General features: G+C 44.3%; 1 protein-coding gene across 5 annotated transcripts in view; it reads left to right on the top strand.

Annotated features, from left to right (window-relative positions):
• The window catches only part of FARS2 (phenylalanyl-tRNA synthetase 2, mitochondrial), a 236,682-nt gene extending 212,526 nt beyond the window's left edge, over positions 1-24,156 (top strand). For all 5 annotated transcript variants that reach the window (XM_075417198.1, XM_075417197.1, XM_075417199.1 and 2 more), the window contains one exon: positions 23,822-24,156. In XM_075417198.1, coding sequence (XP_075273313.1) covers positions 23,822-23,960 — 139 coding nt within the window. In that variant the 3' untranslated portion in view covers positions 23,961-24,156. The remainder of the gene's footprint in view (positions 1-23,821) is intronic.
• Positions 24,157-25,018: the final 862 nt, after the last annotated feature.

Below are 25,018 nucleotides of genomic sequence, written 5' to 3'. Positions count from 1 at the left end.
GTAAAGTGTCCCGTGCCAGGCACCGTGCTGTTGCAGCTGGATTGCTCCTGCTCCCCACCCAGGTCTAATAACGCTAGCTCAGACACCTCTGCACTGCTCCGCTGTCTGTAGGGCTGATGTGCCGTCCGTCAGAAAGGTACCTGCAGACAGGAGCTCTGGGAGGGGTAGTAAAGCTTAAACCTGTTTGAGAAGGAAGGAGCTTGGAGCAAAACGAGCCTGTAAATTGCAGCGAGTTGCCAGGATCGTTGAAGGAATCTCAGACTGAATAAAGTGACTGTGCTGATGCCAAAAATATATAATCCCTTGTGAAAATCAGCTCCTGTGCAACCTACAAGCCCCTAAGCCTTACTTTAGAACGAGCTAAACTCATTGCAGGGAAGAATAGCAATGACAACAATAACATCTATTGGGGAACACAGCTAAAGAGGGATCAGTGACTATCAGGAAGGAATGTTTTGTAGTTCTTGCAGATGTTGATGGATTTTAAATATACAGAGTAACTTTAAGAACAAATTGTTGTTGATGGCCTAGGAAGGAGGATTGCCATGATTTATGACTTTAACATAAAGAAGGGTGCTGTGTAACACTGGAAATGCTTGTACGTGTAGGTAGTTCTGCTGATGTAGGAGGGTGTAGTCTTTTCAACTTACTGGCAGTCCTTAAGGAGAACTATTTCTCAGCTGAAGATTAAGTCATGTATCCTGCACGTTGATTTAATTTCCTATCCATTTGATTGTTCCTTCTTCTCATTAAAGGAAATGAAGCGTGGTTGCATGCGGCTGTAAATATTATAATGCTATTATATAAATTGTGGGCCTGTCCCCCTTATGAGGAGGTATATTCATAGCTGGTCCTTGCATCTTGACAAACATCAGGAAAAGAATATCCAGGCAGCAGAAGTTGTCTGAGATGTGAAAATGCAAGAGGCATGGGGAAGAATGAAATGTTTTAGAGCTGTTTAGGCTGGGGAGGAAACAGATGACAGGTGGCATGATGGAGGAATGTAAAAATAATGAATAGTGCAGAGAAGGCTGGCTGCATGCTTGTACTTACTGATTTGCAGACATAACAAGAACATCCAATGCAATTAGAAGGCACCACATTCAAAACAGTTATAGGGAAATCTTTTATGACAAAAGTGCATTAATAATCACTGACACAAGAGTCTCTTGAGCAAAAGAGCTCCAGTGGGTTGTTAGAAGACCAAACTAACAGGAGTGAAGTCTTTTTGCTTTGGTACCTAAGCCCCGTTATGAACGGATGAGAAAAATCTCCCTCCATTGGTTTGTTGTCAGAGAACTGTGCTTTACTGGGCATAGGGCTGCCTTCTCAGTCAGCTGGTACTGGATGCTTGCATGGACCAGAGGACTCTTGATCCAGCTTATAGCACTAATCCTTCTGTTACTGTAAATTGTTTAAGGCTCAGTCCCCATTTTTCAGCTCTTGCTATTTGAGATTTCTTTCTGTGGTATAATGAAACATGAATTTTTTTACTCATTTGCAGGTGACTACGGTCAGATCAAAGCAGCACACAATTCTTGTTTGAAATTTAACTCTGAGAGCTAGATGTATCTTTGGGTAACTTTGCAGTGGTCAGTGAAATTACCAGAAACACTAGCTAGATTGAGGTTGTTCAGGAAGAAGCTGGTTTTATGCTGAATTAAAAGCTGTTGGATGAATAGCAGTTGCGCAAGTAGCAAATTACAGTGCTGGCTTTGTGTTGCATAGTTAAGGTGATATGGAACCAAAGATTAATGTGATGTGAAAATAGTGGACAGTGTGAGGATACAAATTGAGGGAAACACAGCCACAGCTCCCATGTCATTCTGAATTTAGAGCCAGAGCCTAAAGGCACCCCACTGCAGCAGGAAAGAACAGAATCCCTCATGAAGTCCAAACAGGGTTTTCAACTACAGAGGCATCTACTGTATGGAAATGAAAAGCAGAATTTGGGGGTTTTTTTCAACCTAAAATACCTTTTCACAGGAAGGTGGGCTCAGTCAAATCCTTTGATTTTTGACAGGACAAGAAAGACATTGACAAACCAAGTCCCGCAAAGGGCCACCAAGATGGTCAGGGGTCTCAAGTGTGCGACACGAGTGGCTGGGGTGGCTGAGGCTGAGGGAGGGAGCTAGCTCAGACTAGAGCAACCTGGAGAGTGTTTAGTTGGGGCTTGCCAGCCTCACTGCTGCAGCCATCTCCTCTTCAGTGTCACCTCCTCTCCGCTGACGTTGCTGTGGGGTTAGCGAGGCCGGCAGGGGCAGCTGCACTACGTAACGCTGCTGCTCGTGCCTCACTGGCCTCCGTGGAGGCCATTCAGAGAGCAGAGATTGCCTGTGCCTGTTAACCCCTGTGATGTTCTGTCCCCGAGCCCTAGAAGTATCTTCACTGCAGGGTGCTTCCCAGTGAGAGGATTCTCCACGATTAAGTCCGTTTTTGAAAGCCTGTGTCCCACTGTTATCTGGAAAGCAGAAAATCTGGGTCTGTATTTTTAGACTGGAATCCTGTGCTGTCCCTTCCTTCTGAGAACAGCGTGCCATCAAGGACGTGACAGGATGAGCTTTGCTTTGTTCCCTAAAGGGACTGCCAGTGAAGTTGAAGCACGTTATCCCCAGTGCAACAGTGAAAGAGTTTTGAAACATCTTCAATAACTTTTTATCCTCTCTGCAGGAGGACAGAGGTATTAATAGATCACAGAATAGTTTTCCTCATTTGATTACAAAGATAAAGTTTCTAAGTGCCTTTTTCCTCTTTTTCTTCTTAAAAGATGAAAGTTGAGTGTCCTGTGGAGGGGTTCCCCTTGGTCCAGCTGGAACAGGGGTCGGCCAGTGTTTCTGTGTTAGGTAGCTAAAAGAGACTTATGAAAAAAGCTCTGGCATTTTGAAGGGTCTTTATTTCTTTTTTTCTTATGTGTATTAACATGGTGCTTTTTCAGTGTCATTAAAGTATTCAGGAGAAAATACTCTTCCTCCAGAGATTAAATGTTACCAATGCAGTTCAGCTTTGCCTGGCATATAAATGTGACTGCAGAGTTTTCATAAATGCTGACCTCATCAAAAGGACATTCTCGATATCAATAGCTATAGCAGCTGAGCATTTAAAATGCAACCTGCAGCCTTACCTGTTTTCCTTTCTTAGCCCTTTGCTCTGTGTTGGGTTCATAGGGTGGTGAACTGGCTTATCAGAATATCATCTGTAATTGAATTCAATAAATCCACTTGAATTGGCACAATTGCATCTTTGCAAAGAAAATTTTCCCCTGAGCGAGTGGTATTTTTTTTTTTTTTTACAAATGAAAGTATTGCAGGTTTACTGCATTAAATCACAACGAAATGAAAATGCTGACCAATTTTCCAAGTCTGGCTCTGGGTCTGGTCCTGCGAGCTGATAGGTGCGTGCAGCTCTTGGTGAGCCCAGAGGGAGACGGAGATGATTGCAAGTTGCAGATCAGATTCTTACAGAGGGTGTCCGCAATGAAAGTAAATTCCACACTCACACAGAGTAAATTCTTCCTGATAATGAATACAACTATATTTCTTCAGCTAAATGTTTAACAAAGACATTGCAGCGTGGAAAATGTTCGATAAGCTTTATCTAAGTGCTGATAAATGAATGCTTCCATTGTGCAGAAGGTAAGTCCAACGTATGACGTAGCAAATGTCTTGAAAAATATATGTTGCATTATTGGATAGGGGTTTTGTTTTATTCATTACTCAACAAAAAGCATTTCAAAACCAGTGAGTAATGAATGATTTAACAACTTCATTTGTAACATACTTAATATATTACTTTTTCTGCTTTTCCATTGAATTAGTACGTTGGGTGATTTAATGATTTCTGTTTAGACGTAGCCAATGTCTGATAGGATTTACATCAAGACAGTCATAAAATTAAAACAATAAATAAGTAGCCCGACAGATTCTTTCAATATTAGCTTAATTCTTGCTCCAACTTATCAAGGGTGATATTTATTGTAGACCTAAAGGGCATGGAATTAAAAACCGTATGAATTAGCAGAAGCCGCCGAACCAGCAGTGAAAGTCGATTCCGGAGCCTGCGTGCTTCCTGGCGTGGCTGGCTGGGAAGGGTGTGTTGCTGGAGCCCATAAAACAGCTTTGGGACAGATGGCAGGCGGGGAGCACAGCGCGCAGGCATTGGGCATCCGTGGAAATGTTCTTATGTCTGCGGGCTTCAGTGGATGAGCTGAAGTGCGGGAAGCAACCACCACGAGTGTGTGCCTGAACTCCGTATCCTGGCGCACATTGAGCCCATTCCTACAGCCGGTGATATTCTCACATTAACTGTCCATTTCCCCTCTGTCCTCTGTCTCTACAGCAAACTGTGGAGCAGTCTTCCTCGTGATCTTCTGAAAGAAAAATACATGGTCTCCACAAAGAGAGCATTGTAAGACAGCAGCCTGCTGGAGAGCTGGTTGCAGGAGGGAAGTGGGAAAGCATGGCATGGTGCTTCCTGCCAGCACTGGAACTGCTGCCTGTGGTGGGTGGGAGGGAGGCGACTGCCCGAGTGAATTATGTATGAAGATGGCGTGACTGAAAGTTGCTCTTACTCACGTTTTGAGACCAGGCTCCTCTAGACACCGTGTGGGTGCAATGCTCTGGGCTTGGCGTTCCCTAAAGGCCAGACCTTAAACCCTGGACTGGGATTTTGACAGTTTCACAGGCGGAAGGAAGATGGTTTAAGTCTGGCTTTGGAGTCTTAAAGTCTCTCCAGCTTTTGGAGAGCTGGCTGAGTCGCCACACAAGCACTTTTCTTCTCCCCAGCTTTTCTCAGCAGGTCTGTTTGCTTTGATTTTGTGTTTTCATGCCTCGTTCTGTTAGGCATCGACGAAAGAGCTGCAGTTCACGTTGTAGGAGAACCTAGCAGGGGTGTCTGTTCAATTTTTTGGTTTGGTTTTTGCCTTTATAGAGGAGAGCGTGGGCTCTGAAATGTCTGTGTCTCTGCCTTTCTTGCTGCTGTGGGCTAAACTGTGTCTTGTGTAACATTAAAATGTGCATTCAGTGCTTGTCTTTTTCCAGTAGAGGTAGCAGCCCTTGCAGAAAGGCAAGCTTTGCAGTGCTTTGCACAACCTCCTCTTCTGGAAAACAAATACAGAAAATCGCCAGGGCAGTTCATCAAAACCGACGTACGAAACCTTCAGGGGACACCCTTTTCCCGAAAATAGGCCCTTCCTCTGTGTGTCCACAGACGTGTTCCTGTAAGTGGGTTTTCTGCAGGCATAGCTGACAAGCATTTCCTTCTTCTGTGCTCCATGTAGTGGAATCTGCTGCTTCATTGAATTGGGATCAGCAATTCCTGCTTTAAACATGAGCCTGGACTTGTATGGCACTAGAAGGATATTTTCCTCCTGGGTGTCAGGAAATGCCTAAAGCAAGCAGGAATTCTCAATGAGTCTTGCAACACCCACATTTGGCAAGTGTGCATGTAATAGGTGCACCTGGAGTCATTCGGGTGTTCAGAAGGGCAGTTTACTTGTTTGCACCTGGATATAGTGCCATAGCTGCAGAAGTCTCCCACTAAAAACAAATTAAACTTAAAGTAGATTTATTAGTTTTCTTTAAGCCATTGATGCTGTAGTAGTTTTGTGCCTTTTGAGATGTTTAATTTCTCGTTACAAAGGATACTGCCGGCGGCACTGTCCCACCGTAAGGGAGCAGGAGAAGAGCTGTAAGGCTGCCCACTCTCTCAGTACACCAGAAAGAAAGAGAGGTTCTCGGAAAGAGCCAAGCTTGGTGGGCTCGCAGCTTTTGAAATCTGACAGTCATTCCTCTGCTGACAGCAAAGGAAGGCTTGCAGTATCACCTGATGTTGCTCTGTTGGATAGAGGAGGACCCCAACCCAAGATTCCAAGCAAGTCTCTCTTGGATTGCTCCCAAATGAAGACCTAAGTCCATATCAGGTACCAGCTTCAGGGAGTGTTTCAAGCAATCTCTTTCATGCCATCCTACATCTCCGTTATCAGTCTACCTACTTCTACCTTCCAATTTTGTAGTGTTACTCCATTTCCTCTCAACTGGAGTCAGTGATCGTGCCCTCCTGCCTACACCTTGTCTGACTCTCCTCTGTGACCTTACAGTGATTTCTGTCACGGGACGGACAGATGCCACACTGTGCTAGGTCTGTTGCTCCCTCCATGTCCTGGATGTTCAGCATCAGGTTTTTGTTCCGCGTTTCGTGGTAGTGCCGGGCATCTCAATGACTCAACAGAACCATGCCAACAGTAAGGTGATACTTGTTTTGTGTCAGGTGTCAGAATTTGGCACCTAGTAATTCCCCTATACAGAATATATATGTGTGTGTGTGTAGGGGGTTTTTTGCTTCTCAGCTACCTTTCTTTTCAAAATTCCCTTCCTTAGGGAATTTCACAAATAAATTACTGGTGATCTAGGCAGAGAGGAGCAGGCTGAAGAGTAGGGTTTAAAAATAGTTTGACGCTTCTAAAATGGATCATTTTCACACTTCAAGTATTTTTGTTCTTGTCTCAGGGGAACGTTGAAAGTGCAACGATAATGTTTTTGCAACAAAAACTTCACAATTTTCAGCTAACACATAAGTATTGGAAGTACTTGGGTTTTTTTTTCTTTCTGAACTCTACTTGAGTGCCGTTCTGTTAAACGTAACAATATGTCCTTGTATTACGAAATACGTGTGCTGCATAACACACGTCCGTTAGAACTGTATTTCCATCTTCCCAGTTACACTTACTTTGCTTTTCAGTAAAAAGATCTACCAATATGGAACTTAAAACAAGATATGTGGTTTCCAAGTTCAATTCCGATGTTTATATGGGTTCTTTGTGCTCTTTTAATTAATTATTTGGAAAATCACAGTTGTCTCTTCAAACATGTAAATTGAAGATATAAAGAAAAGGCTTGCCTTGCTTTTAGCAAGCCTGTGCATGAGCTAGTTTGAGGACAGGGAGCAGTCTAACACAGCAGCACAGAACCCAGCGCAGGCTGCAGACTTTCCCAGGAAGCAGGGCAGGTTTGCTGTGTGTGGGCATCCCCACGCTCGCCTGCGATCAGTTGTTTCATCATGGCTCTGTTTTGTGGTTGGTTGATGGCTGTTGCATTTCTGGAAGCAAACACAAATGAATCAGATTCTCTTCTGCCTCCAGCCAGACAAGCATCCCAAATCCCACAAGCCTCTACTTGCTCTCCCGTGAATCTCTGCAACTATGAGGAACAGAAAAAAATTTGCTTACGAAGTGAATGTATTGCAGGGTGAGCCCACCCCAGTGTTCCCTTGGTGCTCATAAGGGTCCCAAGCAAGCGGTGTGATTGGGATAACTCAGACCGAAGGTAGAGGGCTATGAATTATGTTTTCAGTCAAACGTAAGAAAGGCCAGGTTAAGACTTTCAACTGTTGGTCCTAGGTGGTACCCACTGAAGTTACCACATCTTGCACTGGCAGTTGCTTGTGAGAGCCCAAAGCAGGAAGGAGCTGAGCTGGCGAGTTCTCCGGGTTTGGTCCTGGAACTGTGATCTTAGGCGGTGGCAAAATCTTGTACTTTGATTAAGCATTCCCGGTCTTCACTCCTGCACTTGTGCCGTCCCTGCTGTTACGGTATGCGAAGCAGTGAACTAAATCAGGGGGCTTATGTAGCTGAAAACCCGTCCTCCATAAAAAGAGCCGGGAGGAGGGCTGTGCTTCGGCCGCGTGGGTGTCGTTTGTCCTCACAGCCGGCTGTGCGGCCGCAGAGCTGGGCTGGTGCTGCCGCAGGAGCGGGCAGGGCAAGGGCTGCCTCAGCTGCTGTTGCTGCTGAAGACCTTGCTGCCTGCTCTTTCCAGAGGAAGCGGCTGGGGTATTCACTGGGGGAAGAGAAAAATCCATGGCTTTGGAGGGTGTGTAGCGGAGAAGTCACTTGGATGCCCTTTACCTTCTCTGAGACTGTCCTTTCATGCAAAAATAGTTGGTTACTGCCTTTCAATTTTGCAGGTAACCTTTGAAGCCATTGCCACATGAAAGATTGTGGTTTAGACTAATTGTGTTTGGGTTTGGACCTACTGCTCTCCTCACCATGATGGGTGATGGAAAACAGACTTTTTTTCACCTGTTAAGCTTGAGGGTGACAGATCAACTGCTAGTCGTTGCTCTCAAATCTAATAAACTGCCCATTCAGTCTGCTCAGATGTTTCATAATAGACTGCTTCATTCCGCATTGAAATATCTGATGAAGAGGAAATTTAAACAGATATTACTTCAGTAAACATATTGTAAAGCGTTTATGCACAAAGTTTTACCCTTCTTGTTTTCCAAGGTTCATAGTAGGAGCTTTGTCTTCGCATGTGTTGCCACTCCACTCTGCCAGACTACCTGTGAGAAGCCACGTTGTCTCGTGTAAGAGTTGAGTGGTCCTGCAGCAGGACCACACGTGTTCACAGACGTGGTCCCAGACCAAGTATGTCAAATGGTTATATTCCGTTCTTCATGGATTTCAGAGCTACATTTGGACAGGAGCTTCTACTGAATTGAGCTTCTGAGGAATGCGAAGTGAGGGCCTGCATTTCTCTTTGCATGCGAAGAGGTTAAATGCTTCGTTAAATGACGTTCAGCAAGTCCTTGTCCCTCCCTGTCCTTCTCAGCCCTGCTTCCCCTTCTGAGATCCCGCCGTGGTCAGAGATGCCGGGTGTTTGTCAGAGATGAGCGTGTTCGTTTCGGCAGGCCAGGCTGCTATAAATAAGGTATGAACTTGTAATTGGAATTGATCCCGTTTTCCTAGCTGAATGAATTGCCACCTCTCTGCTCATTTGCATAGGCTGGATGTTTTCACAATCTGAAGTATTTTTTACTGGAACAGTTTAAGCTAATGTATTTTATTGTATTGCTGGTATGGGTAGAAACATGGACATGGTTGCTTTCAGCAGCGCTGCTGATGAATGGTAACTCAGTAATTCTCTGTAGGTCAAGCATCACAGTATGTGAGTACACTTAAATTTCATTTTGGCATTTTCTGTAATTCTTGAGATACTCTTCTTGGTTTCTAGCAAAAGGCCAGCTAGTTTTTTCAGTGCATACTTTGCTTCCTTGAGCCTCCTTTCAGTGCTGCTTTCTGCCCCTTAAAATCAAGCGTGCCTAGATTCTGCTCTTTGGAGAAAGCAGAGAGAAGGCAGGCATGCTTGTCCTGAATAGAAAGGGCCAAGCTAGTGAACAGCATGGCTACTGTGTGTGCATAGGTATGTTCATAACACTAGAAAGGGTAAATTTTCAGCAGGGTACAGATTTGGTTCATTTCCTGATTAAAATAAGTCTCTATGATTTCATCCTGGTCCATTCATTCTTTTAGCAGGGGAGCTTGGGGGTAGGTGGTGTTATACCATAAGCCAACTTTGACTGTTACGGTGATTTACCATCAGAATTTCAGCATGGATGGATCAGGTTCATCTAGATCAAGTTGTTCTTTTGTGGTATTCTGTTTGAGATGTATAGGAGGAAAAAATGTGCCCTTTATCAAGGGCCCTTAAAAGGGTTAGAAAGTAAAAAAAGACACACCAAAGGTGCTATTGGTATGAAGCTGAAAGAGAGGTGCCAAGTACAAACACAGCAGAGAGCTGGAATGGTGAATCCTCTCCAAGTCTGTCCTCTGTTTCTGGGGTTTGCATGGTGTTTCCAGGGGGTTACAAGTGAAGGTGACCATGAAGTTGGTACCTCTGTGTTGAAAGCAGGTTTGGGTAGTTTTTACATCTCCTTTTCTTTGAATTTCCTGAGTAACTTCAGTTGGCTCCGTGTACAGGATTCACAGCTCAATGCCAGCAAATGCCAAGCCAAAAAAGAAAGTAGAAGGGAAAAAAAGACTGAAAAGCCAGAAAAAGAAGACTGAGTGTCTAAAAAGGAAAAAAAAGAAAAAAGTCTAAAAAAAAAGGGCAAAAAAACCCCAACCACAAAACCCAGCAGGGCAGTAGAATGACCATGTGTGATGGTCACCAACGTTGCACTGCGCAAGACAGCGCTGCAGGCGGGAGTAATGCTCCGATTCCGCTCACGGCGAGCGTGCACGGGCGTCTTCAGAGGAGGTGCTCAATTTACATGCAACGCTGTCAGTGTCACCTTGGAGGATTATTGCCAAAGCAGCTTATTTGTTAGTAAATGTTCCTCTCTGTTCCAGCTTGACTGCCTTCGTCCCGTTCCCACACGCCCCAGAGCAGCTGCAGGGACCACCTCTCCTGGAGGAGATGCCGTTGGCCCTTGCTGCTTGCCCTGCCGCTCTGTGCCGCAGCGCAGGCTGCTGATGCTACGTGGGGCGGCGGGCGCTGCGCGGGGACCCTGCGTGAGGCTCAGCGGAGAGCAGGTCGGCACCGCTGCTGGGGAGAGCCAGCTGCTGAGATACTGAGTATTCAGGCTAAGCTTGGTGGCTTAATGCAAGGGTGCGAAGTCACAAAAAAGAGTGCTCTTTGCTGTCTCTGCCTCGCTCTCTTATAATATTCTTAAAATGGCTGAGTTGTGCCAAAAGGTACAGGTTGTCTTTGAAACAATTTTTAGGTGTGAATGTGACATTTCCTCCACTAATCACACTTTCTTCAGGTGAAAGATTATAATAGAGTTGTCTGGCTAGCTCAGCCCTGGGTCTTTGCGTGAGCAGTTACTCCAGAATGAATTACATCCATAGCGGTAGCTCGTAAGTTCTTCTCTGTTTTGTGTTAAGCACTCAGCTCATTTAGCATCTCAGTTTGAATGTGAAAATATTCTAAGAGCAAAAGATCGGTGATTTATATGTAGTACCCAGCGTCCTCTGCCCAGTCCTCATTTTACTTTGAGTTGGTGTCATAACAGATACATCGGTTCAGAGAAAGTACTGTATTTTTTTCCCAAAACATTAAAAATCCATACTAATTTCATGACTGCTAATTCTCAAGCATAGGACATCTTTAACTGAAAGATAAATGACAAAACAGTGTTAGTGTGGATAGTATATAATTGTGGCTAATTAAGTTTTTATTATTAATTTTTTATTCCTCAAAATCCGTGTACATGTATGCTCATTTCCATCTTCTTCTCTAACCAGAAGCAAGCCACTCAATGTCTCTAGCCATATGGATTTCGTACGCCATTCAGAGCAGCCCAGTCTTGTATGGAAGTGACTCAACAACTTGCTGAATCCGGTTAGCAGCTTTATAGATCGTTACTCAAAGTATCTCATAGTTAAGTTTCATAACAGCCCCACTTAGATTATCGCACATCCTCCATGTGACTGTTCATTTAAGGCAGCCATGCCTTCTATCAGCGAAGGAGCGATTCCCCGTTAGTATTTCTTTCTCTTGATCCCCCCACCCTACTTCTCTCCAGCCTTGCTTCTTAGTGTCTGAAAGGCAGGCAGCTTGGGCTGGTGTCCCACAGTAAAGTGGTTAAAGGCAACGATCTTGAACAGCTTCATCTTTAACGGCAGTAACCTCTTAAACTTGCTGCTATATTTGATGAAGTACTGGAAGAGTGAGCTTACAAGCACGTGTGTCTCTTCACAGGATCTGTATTGCATCTGCCAGAAGGGAGAACTTCACCTGTATAGAGTGAAATTTGTGCTAGAGGGGAGGCCCTGTGAAGGACTCTACACACGTAAGGTCTGCTCAGACTGCTGACCTCAGGCTTAACTGGTGGCAAAAGAGTTTGCACGGTTGCAAAGTTCAGCTGTCAGAACTGGTTTTGCTTACCTCTTCTCATGCTGTCCTGAACATACTCATCCATTTCCTAACTAAGCTGGTGTATCATCATTTTTAAGAGGAGGATTTGACTGGCTGCTTCAGCTGATCAGTTTTTAGAAAATTGCTACCCAGGGACCTGTCCCTCTTGTTTTGTAAAATGTCAGCTGAAGGTTCACTTGGCACGAAGAGATGTCATCCCATTGCCTTCAGTGGGAACAGGTCAGGAGCACTGGGGGACAGCCAGACAGGTTTTTTTCCTCTCCCTTATATCTGAGTCTCATTTTGAACATGATGTATAACACATTTTTACATGAACTTGGAAAAAAAAGGAGGCTGTGCTTCAGTCGTTAAGTGGATCCAGCGTATTACCAGCTTGGGATTTTAGCCCCTGTTTCCATGTGCATTCTCCTGGCAGCCTGAGTCTTGGTTTGTGCCGTTCTCACCCCCGTACTGTGCTGGCACAGTGACTGGTGTGGCCGTTCAGACTGAGAATCTAAGTCTCTTTTTTCTTCTTCCACCTGGTCATCTTTCAGCCCCATCAGTGTGCCGATGTGTTTCATCACACGCAGCCAGGCGGGCAGGTGTGCCGGTTTAGTACAGCAGGGCAAGTCTGAGAAGCAGGGAGAAGCACCTGGGTACAGGATTGGAGAAGGATTTGTGCAAACAGCACTGCTGCTCAGTTCTATTGACTCACCTGTGTGCTACTGAAATGCTCACCCAGTATTTGGGGAAAAAAACATAGGTACAGGATCAACCTTTAAGAAAAAACTTTTTTAAAAAATTGCTCAAAGATTGATCCAACACAGTGTGGATCTAAGCGTGGGCTTTGTAGGTGAATGCTGAGCCTGATCCAGATTCTTTCGTTGCTTTCCTGTGGAGTTTCTGTGTTGTATTGTGGGATATACAGAGTCAGAACTGAGATTTGTTGAGATACAAGAGACTGCCTTTTCCCTGCCAGTGCAGATGTGCTGCAATATAAGAAAGCTCTCACGCAGCTTAGAAGTGCTTTTAAATGTTTTGACTGTCCTGTAACTGTCCAAGTCCCGTGCAACTGTGCTTTGGACTGATGCTTCAGCTTCTGTGGTGGGTTTATCCTAGTGAAGGCTGAGATCATTTTAACCTTTCCTCATATGGATGCTGAAGTGAAATCACAATAGCATCAAGTTTCATGATACTGATTAACTCCTGTCGATAAAAGCACGTGGGTTTCAGGAGTGAGATCTGCAGATGTCTCTCTCCCTATACCTACTTCATGCTGCTCAGCGATCTGATCTGGGTTGTCCAAACTGTGTTTCTGTGTCTTCACCTTTTGGTAGAGACTACAGTGCAAAATGTCACAGGGACCTTGTAGTCTCCCTCTTCTTCCTCTTTAAGGGCTCCCGTGTTTCCTCTGCCATCTCTTCCATTTTAAGGAGGTGTGTTCCCTCACTGCATCCACACATCCAGCACCTGTGTGTCTGCAGCCATCTCTGCAGAGAGGTGGGAGAAGAGTTTGTGCCTGTGAGTGGAGTGGAGAGACGCGGTGGGTGCAGATGAGTCAGAAGGGAGAACGAGCAGCGTTGCAACCCTCTCAGCAGTGGGTGCCTAATAATTTTCGTGTTCTTTGGTACTCTGTATGTTTCAAAATGCAATGTTGGAACACCAGCCATCCTGGCTAGGTGTGACAAGAATTGGGCAAAGTAGACAACAAACTCTGCTGATCTTAATGGTGTGACCTCCCAGTGACACTTGGCGAGGTGGCTGTTCAGGTGTAGCTACCTGTAATCTCAGAAGCATCTCCGTCCTTGTTTGTTGCTGTGCTTCAAAGGAAGGTCTCCTGGCAGAGATGATGACATTTAAGGTCATGCCACCAAATTGCTGCATCTTATGTATAATAAATACCAGTCTCCTCCTCTATAACTCCAAAGTCAGTAGTGTAAGAATAACGGGAGCTCATTTCAGTGAGCTGTCTGGACTCATAGCTGCTGTCTGGGCGCAGCTGTAAGCACGTCCATTGAACTACCTGCAAGCGAGGCAGGTGTGTGGGTCTGTGGTGCAGGAGCCTGTGCCAGGTATGACTCTTTCTGCTATTTGAAAATCATGTCAAGAATTTGATCTTTGTTTGAGGAGAAAGGAGAGTATGTATCTTGAACCTGTTTAAAAGAGTCTCCAGTTCAAGGAACAACAGACTGCAGTGCTTTCAAAGTAGTACGTGCCCCCATTAAGCCATTCTTTGTTACTGTACAGGCAGAAGTCATAAATAGTTTATTTGTTCCTTGGCAACTTCATATTTCATGTAAGAATGAAAGAACATGTATGCAATGGAACTTTTATGAGATCAACATTTAATCCCTGAAAGAGATTTAGTAAACATCAAGATTTCCCCAAATCTGGTGATCTTATCAGTCCAAGCAAATTTGTAAAGGTTAATAAAAAATTAGTCTTTGCAGTAATGGCTATGAATGTATATATGTATTTATATACACATATTCTTATACAGGTACCTAGGATTATTTTCCCTTGTAGCAGAGTGGTGGCCTCGCATTCTCCGCTGCAAAAGGCAGCGTACGTAGATAAAATGAAAGGCAGCTCCTTCCTTGCAGCTATTGCGTACATCAGGAAGAGGTACAATAAGTGAATAAAGAACAGCAAGAGAGTGAGAATGAGGAGGCCAGGATAACACGTATGAATACAAGGGAAACATGGCTGATTATTCAGAGCATTATATTGAGGCTCCATAAAATGAGATTTCTGTAGAGTTTCTATATATTTTGATTATGAGATAAGCTGATCTGCAGTATGTCCTTGGTCATGTCATTTCCTCTGTATTTTTCCATCTCTCTACCTGCAACAGGGCATAAAGTTAAACACTTTCTATGTCAAAAGGCCACAGTCCCCAGAATTGTTGTCCTCCTCGGGACCAACCAGCCTTTGTTCAAGGACTGGTGTCTCAGATGTCTCCAAGTCCCTGGACTTCCCCAGATTGCCTTGGGGTGCAGATTTCCAACAGGCTTGTTTGCAACGTTGTTTTGTTAGAAGAAAGACTTTGTCCTTATTTTAAGATTGGCTGGGGTTGAATGTGGACTTGGAAAGCTGAAAGCAAAGGGTTAACCTCTTGATATAAACTCAGAAAAGTGTAAAAGAGAAAGATGCAGTTCAGCCTGTCGAGGATATACAGCATCTTCTGTGGCTGTTCCTTAGAGCTTTCCTAAGGCATCTCTCAGCCCTGAAGCAAAGGGGACAAGCAGCTGAGTGACACTCTCCCGTTGGGGTGCTGTCTTACACAGTGGACTCTTCTGGGTTTTTTGTTTGGTTTTCTGTTGGCTTTGGGCAGTGAGAGGTAACTCAGCAGCTCTTTGCTTTCCTGCCTGCTGTGTTCCGACGTTGGCCTGTAACGCTAACGAGAGGGTTGCCGGCCTAAAGAGGTTACGTCATTTTCAGCAGATTCCTTTCCCCTCTCTGCCTGTTGGTCTCTGCTCTTCCCCTTCAAAAGCTTTTCCCTGTTTGTTTGATTTCCCGGGAATCCGGTGTTTGTTACACAGAGCTCCTTTGCCAGGTGTAGCAGCAATGGTTTGTATTTCCCACCTCCTTGGCTGCCTGATCTGGGCTTTCTTCCCCATCTTCTTTTAATGCAATGGGATAAACACATAAGCGACGTGTATTCAGTTGGAGCTCCAAGGAGCTGTCTTTGCTACTCGGGTAACTTTCAGCATTTTAAAGGCCGTTACATTATTTTATGCTAAAGAGTTGAAGAGTACTGCCACCTAGTTCATCCTCCTACTCCAGAGGAGGATCAGCTCTACTTATAGCATTCCTGACAGACACTTGTGTAACCAGTCCTTAAAGATTTCCAGCAAGGAGGACCCCACCGCTTTCCAAGCGAATTTTCAAGCTGAAGGTTTCTGCAGTATGAGCTCATTACTTTCGTCTCCTGCTGCTTGTGAGTGTTGATGAACAGATTATTACCTAATCCTGTGCAGCAGCATTTTATGTATTTGAAGGGTGTTTCATGCTCTCTCTTCTTTAGGCTGAGCAACCTGTCTTCTCTCAGTCTTTCCTTATAATTTGTGTCATATATGGACATCTGCTCGTTCTCATTGCTCCCCAGTGGTCTGCCTCCAGTTGCCTCACATCGTTCTTGAGGTGTGGAGAGGGTACTTCAGCTGAGCCAGCAGCAGTGTTGAGTAGGGCAGAAGGATGTCACTCCGGCTGTGTTCCAGCAGTCTGTCCCAGAGTGGTGCTTGCCTAGCTTAGAGCAGCACAACAGCATCACAGGTTCTCCTGCAGCTCGTGATTCTGTGCGGGCCTTAGATGCTTTGTGCAGCACTGCTGTATGCCCAGTTGGTCCCCGTCCTCTGTGCATGCAGCTGGTTGTTCTTGGCTGAATGCAAAGCTTACAGTTGTCCTGGTTGAATTGAGTCCTTCAGCTTTTCCAGTTTGTCAAGATTATTCTAATCTTGTCCTCAGTTATACTTACTGTTTTACCCAGCTTAATGTAACAAACACTTCTGCTGCATCACCTATTCCATTAATGAAAATACTCTATCATCCAGGAGCCAGGATGAAGAACCCTCAAGAATGATCCTTCAGGTTTGGCTATGAACTGAGGATAACTGCTTCCAGAAACGACCAGTTATTGGCAGCTACTCAGCCAGTTGGAATATTGCCTGTTAGTAGCAATCGTATTGATCACCAGTTTTCTGATCTGCCTTCATGCAGCTCCCTCCAAAGTGAAACATTTAAAAAGACAGATTTTGTACTACTTAATTTTATGAACTCGATTTAGTATTTTTCTTCTTTTTTTTTTTTTTTTTTTTTACTTTTTGTTACAACTTTTGAAATTTTTTCCTAAGATTTTTCAGCTTTGTCTGGAACTGCTTACAACTGCCAATGGATCCATGTTTTGTGGCATGTTGGTCTTAGTCTGGTTTAGCTGACTGTGAAGGTGCATGCCGTATGCACTTACACACCCCTGCACACACACCTGCCACCCATGGTGTTTGTTATTCCTGCAATTTATTGTTTCATTTACTGATTATTGATTTATTAGCCTGTTGACCCTTTATAGAGGGAAATCAGGTTGTTTTGACTAGATTTGCTCAATACATCCATGTTTTTTACTTTTTGTCTTTTTGTATTTCAGTTGTGTGCTTACAAGTGGCTTGGTTATCTGCACCAGCATCTTTCTGGGAATTTAAAGTAAAAGCAAATGGTCTATAGCTCCTATGGATTTGTAGCTCTTTTTTTCTATTTTCAAAAATAAGCACTCTGTTTGACCTTCTCCAAACATTTGGTACCTTACTTGTCCTCCATGAACTCTCAAAGACGACTGATAACAGCTCTGAGATTTCTTCTGCTTGTTCCTAAAGTATCTTAGGGCAAAGTTCATCTCTTGGACAATTTGAGAACATTTGATTTACTCTAGTGCTCCCTGTGTATTCCAGATTCTGGTCTGAAATCTTATCCCTTCTTTGCTGGTATTAATTCCTGCTAGTGAGAGGAGCAGTTGGCCTTTTTTAGTAAAGTCTTAGCAAAAAAGGTATTTTGATCTTCCTAGTGTAATGTCTCAGTGGCTTTCTTTCCTTTCTTGAGGGGCAGACCAATAATTTTGTTGTACTTAGAGTGATGCATCTCATTTTGTGCCCTGACCTTTTTAGTCTTCATGCCCACATGGTGTTTTATTGTGTGATGCTCGTATCGTCTTGCTGTAGGAGTTGTTCACTGTGCATATGTCTTATCACGTTCACATTTTTCTTTTCATTTGTCTTTTCATAAAAAGTAGCCATAATATTAAGAGGGCAACATGTCAAACATGGCAGAGTTTTCCAAACAAATGCTCATTTTGACAGCTGTAAAAGTTCTGGCCAGTGCACCTGATCAGTATGTGTTGTCATCATTTGGCTAGTTTTAATGACGCTGTGCCATTTTCCCCATCATTATATTCAAAATACATAGGCTCACCTACTAGACACGGGCTCTTTGTTTGTCATTGTGGTCCAAATGTATTACCTGTGCAAATGGGGCCCAGCAAGAGAAATGTTTAACAGCCAGACAGCTTTCCTGAGCGTTAACCGTAGTTTAAGCTGCTGGCCAGTAGTTATCCTTACTGTGAGGGCTGCTTTTGGGTTGTCTTCCCAAGGCAGCACCTGTCAGAACAGCCATGAGAACAGGTTTCTGGCGACTGTCTGTGTGTGACTGACTGTCTCGGGGAGGGGAAGTGGGGAATTTCTGCATCTCCAAAACAAATCCAGGTGGCAGATTAAGGCTCGTAAAACCTGACAATTCTGAGAGGAAAAAGAGCATATAGACTGGAAGGAGACAGTAAGCAGCACTTAATTGTGCAAGCGGCTGCAGAATTTCCCCCAGGTTTAACAGATACTCTAAGCAGTCCTGTTGAGAAACCCCCTATATTTGCACACGCAGAGGTACAAATGTTTTTAAGTTGCCTTCTAGTGCTGCAGCCTGCCCAGGGGAGCAGCTGCTTATCATTTGTTGCATTTACACAAAAAGGGCAAGTAATTTCTTTTAACCTCTGCTTTCGATTTTTGGGTCCTGTCTTCTGGTCTCTGGTTAACTCATCTCTTCCTGCTCCTTTCACCTTCTCCCCCTCCGGTTTTCTCCTGATTTGGGATTAGTTTGTCGCTTAACAAACTGCACATTTGGTTATCCTGCTGTTGGCTCTGCACTTTTCCCTACCTGGTATATGGGATGAGTTCTTTTTTACTGCCGTAGCCTGTTTGGTTTCCAGGGCTGCTGTACAGTAAGCAGAAAAGAAGGGTGGCTGGAAGTGCTTGTGTGGTGAAAGAACAGCTTGAAAGAAGGGTAACTCAAAGGGTCTGTGCTTGTGCTGATCCAAGTCCTCCCTCTGTCATCGATTCGCTGTGCGACCTTGCCATAATCGCTTAGGTTCTTGATCCGAGTCCAGAGCCATGTCCCCCTTTACCTCAGCTCTCAGCAAGTGTAAAGTGAACGTAAACACTGAGCTCCTGGACAAAACCACGAATCTCAAGGATTAAATCTATACAGGTACCTGAGGCAGCATCTGGTCCTTGCCGTGCACTTGTCTGCCACCTGACTTTGTAGACCCGGATTTCTGCTGGTGCTCAACAGAGATACGTCTGAACCAGCTGTCACTCCCATCCGTCTTAATTTCTTAGGAGAACGAATTGTTTTAAATTCTCCTATAAATTCCCTTTTTACTGAATTATGAAATATCCGTTAATTTGACAGCAATGTTATTTTTAGTAATACTTTTTGTAGCCTTCAGTATTAACATCTAGTTTGGGGGAAAAAACTGCTAAATATTTATACTTCTCTGCTTTGATCTTTCACTCAGAAGAACTGAAAAGGTATCACACTTAACATTTTTGCTATAAATATTTTAGATAGCATTTGAAAGAGTCCAAATTCACCTCTCGTGTTGGATTTGTTCGGATTACTGAGATGGGTTGTCACTCTTAAGTGCTTCCAGAAGGCGTTTCGGTTGCCAATGGTTGGAAACTTTTGAGCGACGCTGTTGTGGCTAATGGCCATGATGGAATCATTAATATTGCTGTTTGACAGGAGTAGAACCAGAGCCTCTTCTGTCCTCCTATTTCCATGCTGTGGTTCAGGGCGAGGTAAATATAACATCTTCGGGCAAGAAGCACAACAACTCTGACAGTGCTCTGTGTCTTTCGGAGTTACCCTTTGCAAACAGGTTGTGTCCCAGACCCCCTCCAGTACTAGCCAGTTGCCCTGGATGGGTGCAAGGGGTTGTGAAGGAGATGTCTCAGTCATGAAGTTCTGCCAGACCCACAGAGCCTGTTGCTGCCTCATTCTCCCATTAAGTTACGAGGGATTTAGGAGGTCATCAGAAATGTGGAAGAAGTGGGAGAGCCAGCAGTGACAGAAACTATGTTCACTTCTTGTGAGTTTACTCACTGAAAATGTAAATTTTTCTGTAAGAATTTTCTGGCTAGCAGCCAAAATGCTTCAGCTGCCAGCACTGCCAGGACTTCCAGGTATCGCATGCTGCTGTTCTCCTCAGTATGCTCTGGTTCCTCATCAGCTATGTCAGCCAAGTTTCTTTTCCAGAGAGGGGAGGTGATCCGTCACAGGAATTTTTGGCCTTGGCCTCTCGTGGGAAATGTAGTCCTGCCTTGGATTCTGAACTACACAGGGAAGGAGAAAGTCAAGGAGCTTGGACAGGAGTTTCCATGAGGCACAATATTCAAGCTGAGTTTTGTTGTTCTTTTGTTTGCTGGGTTGGTGAATGTTTAAGCCTCTAGTGGTCAATTTTTAAACAACAAATAACAAAAAGGTATTACCCCTTGCATTTTTTTTTTTGGTGAAAACATGATTGGACATCGAAAAGCATTTGGCACTGAACGTTTTCAGTCAAACCTAGGGAAAGTGAAGCTAAATAGAAGCCTGTGCTGTACGCAGAACAGGTATTCTGCCCTGTCTGATGCTGAGACTATCGCCTTTTCCCTCTTACTTTCAGCATCCAATTATTTTGCTATGTTTAGTACATAAAATTAAGTTTCTCAAGTATTTTCCCACACAACCTTCTCTCATTTGCCACTACAATGGGTAGAAGTCATTTCACTGGATTTTGTATGTGTGCTTTTGTATCAGAAAGTTTGCTTTTTCCTACCTTTATTCCACCTGTGCAGTCCCTGTATCTGTCAGAGTGATAACCCTGAAGAAAAGGTAGGTTTTCGTACCCTGTTCTGAGCCTCACAGGCTTGCACACGTTCTGATCTTTGCGTGCATGCCCACTGCATGGCTTTCTTTTATTCCTGAAGGCCTCAGCCTCGGCAAGTTGAGAGACTCATTCCATTAAAAGTGCATAGCATTGCGTCTGTCTGGCATGATGAGTGCTCCAGGGTTAGCGTGCTGACAGCAAGGCAAGGCTTCAAGCTGGCCTCTCTGGCCTCCTCTTGAATCTTCCTGGATTCAGAGCAGGGTTTTGAACTGACTCACTAGGAGGGGTGGTGAGCCCCTGAAAATTGAGGAGGCCCAGTGTGAACTGAGAGCACAAGGTTCGTCTTACAAGAGGGACAGCTCTCGGTCGCATCCAAGTTTAAATCCATGTAGAATGGATTCCTCAGTATTGAGGTAGATCCGAATTCTGTCACCTGTGCTTGATAAATGATTTTCTCAAAGAGAGGGGAGACAGGAGGACAAGCAGTCATCACTGATGCTGGAATCCATCCCCTTGAGAACTGGTTTCATACTTGCTCTACAACCATTGCTCATTGCTTTCTTCAAGGAATCAATGAGTCATTGTATTAAAAAGGAAAACAAAAAAACACAATCCCAAACCCCAAGGCTTTGCAGTTTTTTTCTGGCCTTCCATGGCAGCAAAAGTCTGTGCCACAACGAGCTTATGAACCTGTGGGGACTTTGGATTTTCATTTGGTATAATGGAGAATGATATTTTTCTCCTTGTTCTTTACCCTAGTGATATTTCATCGTTGTCTGCATGTAATGGATTCCATTACTTCTGATTCCGTGAGGCTTAAGAGCTTTTTAATGGGAAGTGCTTGGGTCCGAGATGGGTTGACTGTGTCGTCAGCTGGTTACTGAGACGACGGTAACGGTGCACAAGGGAAATACTCTCTCGGTTTCTTGTGTAACTCAGTCTGTTCACAAGAGTCCCCTCTGCTTGGGAGCTGGCAGAAGAGCCCTGCGCCGCTCGCGTTAGTTCTTCGTTTGCTGGCATGTGTCAGCAACCCAGGGTGGGCGTTGAAATGAGGGAAGGTCGTCAGGGGCCAACGCACAAGTAACTGCTTGAAATGTTTCACTAAATTTTTAGTGAGCGCATCTAACAGCCAGGAGACTTTCTCTTTCAGGTGATGCTTATGAATTATTTATTTCAGTGTATATCTGTTTGTGGCTCTTTTCTGCATGTAAGAAATTAGGTAACAGATTTAGGTAGAAAAGGAAAATCATGATCAAAACTTCTAACCAGTCCAATGTTTTCGGATACTTGGCAATGGCTTGGATACTACTTACGGTTGTTTAACAGTGTCTCAGTGACTAAGAAGCTGAAAAGTTTCCCAGTGCTTTCATTTTTCATCTACCTTTTATTATCTTAATGATATTTATTTATGTCCTTTGCCACTGCATCCCATGCCATGCTCTTTATCTCTCTTGGTAAACTGGCTATTAACATTTTTTTTTTACTTTTTTTTCTACATGAAGAGAGAAGCTTAAAAATGGATGAATATTAAAGAAAAGGAATAAAAAGACCAAGCAGGTTCAGGGTTTGGTATTCGGATAGAGATTTCACCAAGTCCCATTAGAAAAAAATAATAAGTCCATTACTGTCACAATTTTGTGAAATAGAAGAACAATATTTCGGTCCAACTGTCTGTCAGTGAACATGCATCTCTTTTAAAGTGACCACCAAAAAATCCACAGTGGTCAAATAATGTTGACAGTCTCAACATGGTTATGTTCACCTGAACTATCGCTGAAGCTGAACCATCCATCTGCTGGGTGTCAGCTGGAAAAGGTGTGCAACAGAAATGACCAGTCCCTGCTTTCTGTGGGTTTAAAACATTTTTTTCTTCTGGAGGTGATCTAGTGCCTTTCACTAGCATCAAAATCACCTTAAACAAAAACATGTCAATTTTTATAAAATATGCTCTTGTATACAGTGCACTCTTCCAGAGAAATGGAGTATTAGCATTTGAAAGGGCTGATGAGAATGCATCTTTGGGAAAGGCCTTTGTTCAGGGAATTACTACTGTATTCTACATGCATATCACCATGGTAATTGAATTATTTGCCATTGACAGTAGGGTATATAGCACAAGCCTTTTGCCATTTTACATGATGTGGTTCATAGCAGAGGGTGCTATTTGTCAATTTAAAGTTTATAGTATGACATTTAGCAGTTGTGCCTGCTATCATAGTGGTGGATGTGATTTGAAAGTATGAAACAAAAAGGAAAAGATTATTACAGCTGCTTCTTGCAGTTTAATATTCCTCCCCATTTCCGCTTACAGCACTAACCGTTCCCATTCTGGAACTGTCGGAGCCACCAGCAAAACCAAAGCTGTGCTCTCCCTATCTCTCAGCTATGATGCTGGTAACATGAGATGGTATTTTCATTTCTTCCCATCATTGTCCCTCTCAGGACATTGTTCCAAACAAAACAAAGCTTTTTCTTCCCTGTGGCCATTCCATGCGTGCTCACAGCGTGAGAAGATCTCTGTGAAGCATGTAGTGGTCACTGAGTACTGTGTGAAGGTTTGTGTAAGGTAATTACGTAGAATCATAGAACGGTTTGGGCTGGAAGGGACCTTATCGACCATCTAGTTCCAACCCCCCTGCCATGGGCAGGGACACCTTCCACCAGACCAGGTTGCTCAAATGATGGATCTTTTGGGGGCATATAGGGTACCAACTGCTATGGCAGGAAATGGGACACCTTCAAAAAACCTCATTAACACGACTCGCTTAACAGAGAGAAAATAATCTCAAATTATTTTCACCGTGCGTGTAGATCTTTCATTTTAAACAAGATTCTATAGGAAAAGGTGCAATGTAGATACGGTGCTTAGTGCACTGCTCAGAGTACAAAAGAGATGGTGCTCTTTTGTGCTTCTTGATGCCGTGGGAGATGGTCATCTCTACTCTTCTGGTCCTCAGAGTAAATCTGGCTTTCTAGAGGACTGGCTGGTTCACCGCGTAAGAGCAGGGGTAACCTCCCTACAGAAGTGTCTGTGCTCTTAAATACTTTCTTTTTCCCCCATCATTGCCTCCTCCCTGCTCCTTTTCCCGAACGTTTGCTGGGCTGCCCCTGCCCGTCGGCCGCAGCGTGGCCGGTGCCCAGGGACGCTGCCGATCGAGGTAGCCCCCTTAGCACCGAGACGAGGGAGCCGTGGTGTCGGCAGCGGTGCGGTGGGCGCACAGCCCTGCTCCTGGGCTCCTTTGCTCGGGTACGAAGCTGCCACGCCACAACGCAAGCTGAGGTCTTGGGTGGACTTCGGCAAAGTCCTCTGCCAGAATAAAAATTCTGCTCAGCCCCGCCTCTTCAGATTGTGTATTTTGGTATTAAGGTGATTTTCAAGCACCAGGAACAAAATGAGACTGCAAATAACAAATGGTCCAGAGGGTAAGTATTTGGCCTCAAGTATTTGCATTTGTCGGCACGGGTATTCACGAGTCCTCTTTTGGTTTATGTTTTGTAGGACAAAGAAGCTCAGTCATTGCTACCGCATCGTGTACCGCCACCCGGAGAGGACTTTGATGCAGGACGAGGTGCATCGCGTCCATCAGGCTATTGAAGAATCAGCAGTCCGAGAACTTGGGGTTGAGGGCAGATTCTGACATCGATGGTCCAAAGCCCTAATGACAGTTTCTTTTTCTTTCTTTTTTTTTCTTTTCCTTTTTTCTTGTGATCTTTTTGGGGTAGGGGGTACAAGTAAAGATAGGGGGGCTGTGACTGAACCTAGCACTTGGAAAATGATTGATAAATGGTCAGTGGTAAAACTACCAGATAATAAACGTTACTACTAAGAAATCATTGACAAATCGCTGGTGCTTTATTTTAAGAAATGGGGGAACAGCGGTAATGTAAGATTTCCCTCCTGTTACAATAAGAAATACACTGCCTGGTGGTTTTCTGTGTTGTTAATTGGTCCCTGGGTTCCATTAAACTGTAAATACTTGGCATTATTTCTGTGTTGACAGGATCTTCTGTCCGTGTAACAAGTGAAGCAAATCAGAGACACAGATTAGCTCACGGAAGAGAAATTACTTTATCCTTCCATCCCCCCTCTTTTTAAAATAAGAAATAACAGGTTTTGCTTCAAGAAACCTTCCAAGCAGTAAGTCTTGTGACATTTGGCTCTCTTACCTTTGGAGCCCATGGGTGTTGCTTTCATCTGCTGCAGTGAAGGAGCCAGCGTGGCTCTGGGGCCAGGCTTGGCTGTCTTCAGGTGCTGGGTGCTTGGTGAGTCTTTCTTGTCGGATCCGCTTAGCGAGGCACTCGGAGCTGTGCCGCCTTCCCCGGACGAGGAGCAGCCTTGTCCCAGTGCTCCTCGCATGGGCACCGGTGCAAGAGAAGTCTGTTCCCTGTCACCACCAAAGGACTGGTTCCACGTGGGGCAGGATGGCAGAAGAGAGAAACGCTTCCTCGCAGTGCCCTGAAATGCAGCTGCCTTGGTCTCGCGTAGCAGCGTACTTCCTGCAGCAGGCTCTGCTCAGGAACTTGTCCTTTAAGGCAGGAAACCAAACTGAAATGGGATCTCCTACTATTTCAGGCACGATGCTTGGCTTTTTCATTGCAGGTTATAATAAGTAAATTCTGGCAGTGGTGTGATGCTAGGACCTGTGGAAATGTTCAAATGCTCTGATAAATACTTGATGAGCCATTGCAGATGCTG

The sequence above is a fragment of the Opisthocomus hoazin genome, chromosome 3 (assembly GCF_030867145.1).
Source record: "Opisthocomus hoazin isolate bOpiHoa1 chromosome 3, bOpiHoa1.hap1, whole genome shotgun sequence".
NCBI classification, from domain to species: domain Eukaryota; kingdom Metazoa; phylum Chordata; class Aves; order Opisthocomiformes; family Opisthocomidae; genus Opisthocomus; species Opisthocomus hoazin.
This window is presented reverse-complemented; position numbering and strand designations above follow the sequence as displayed.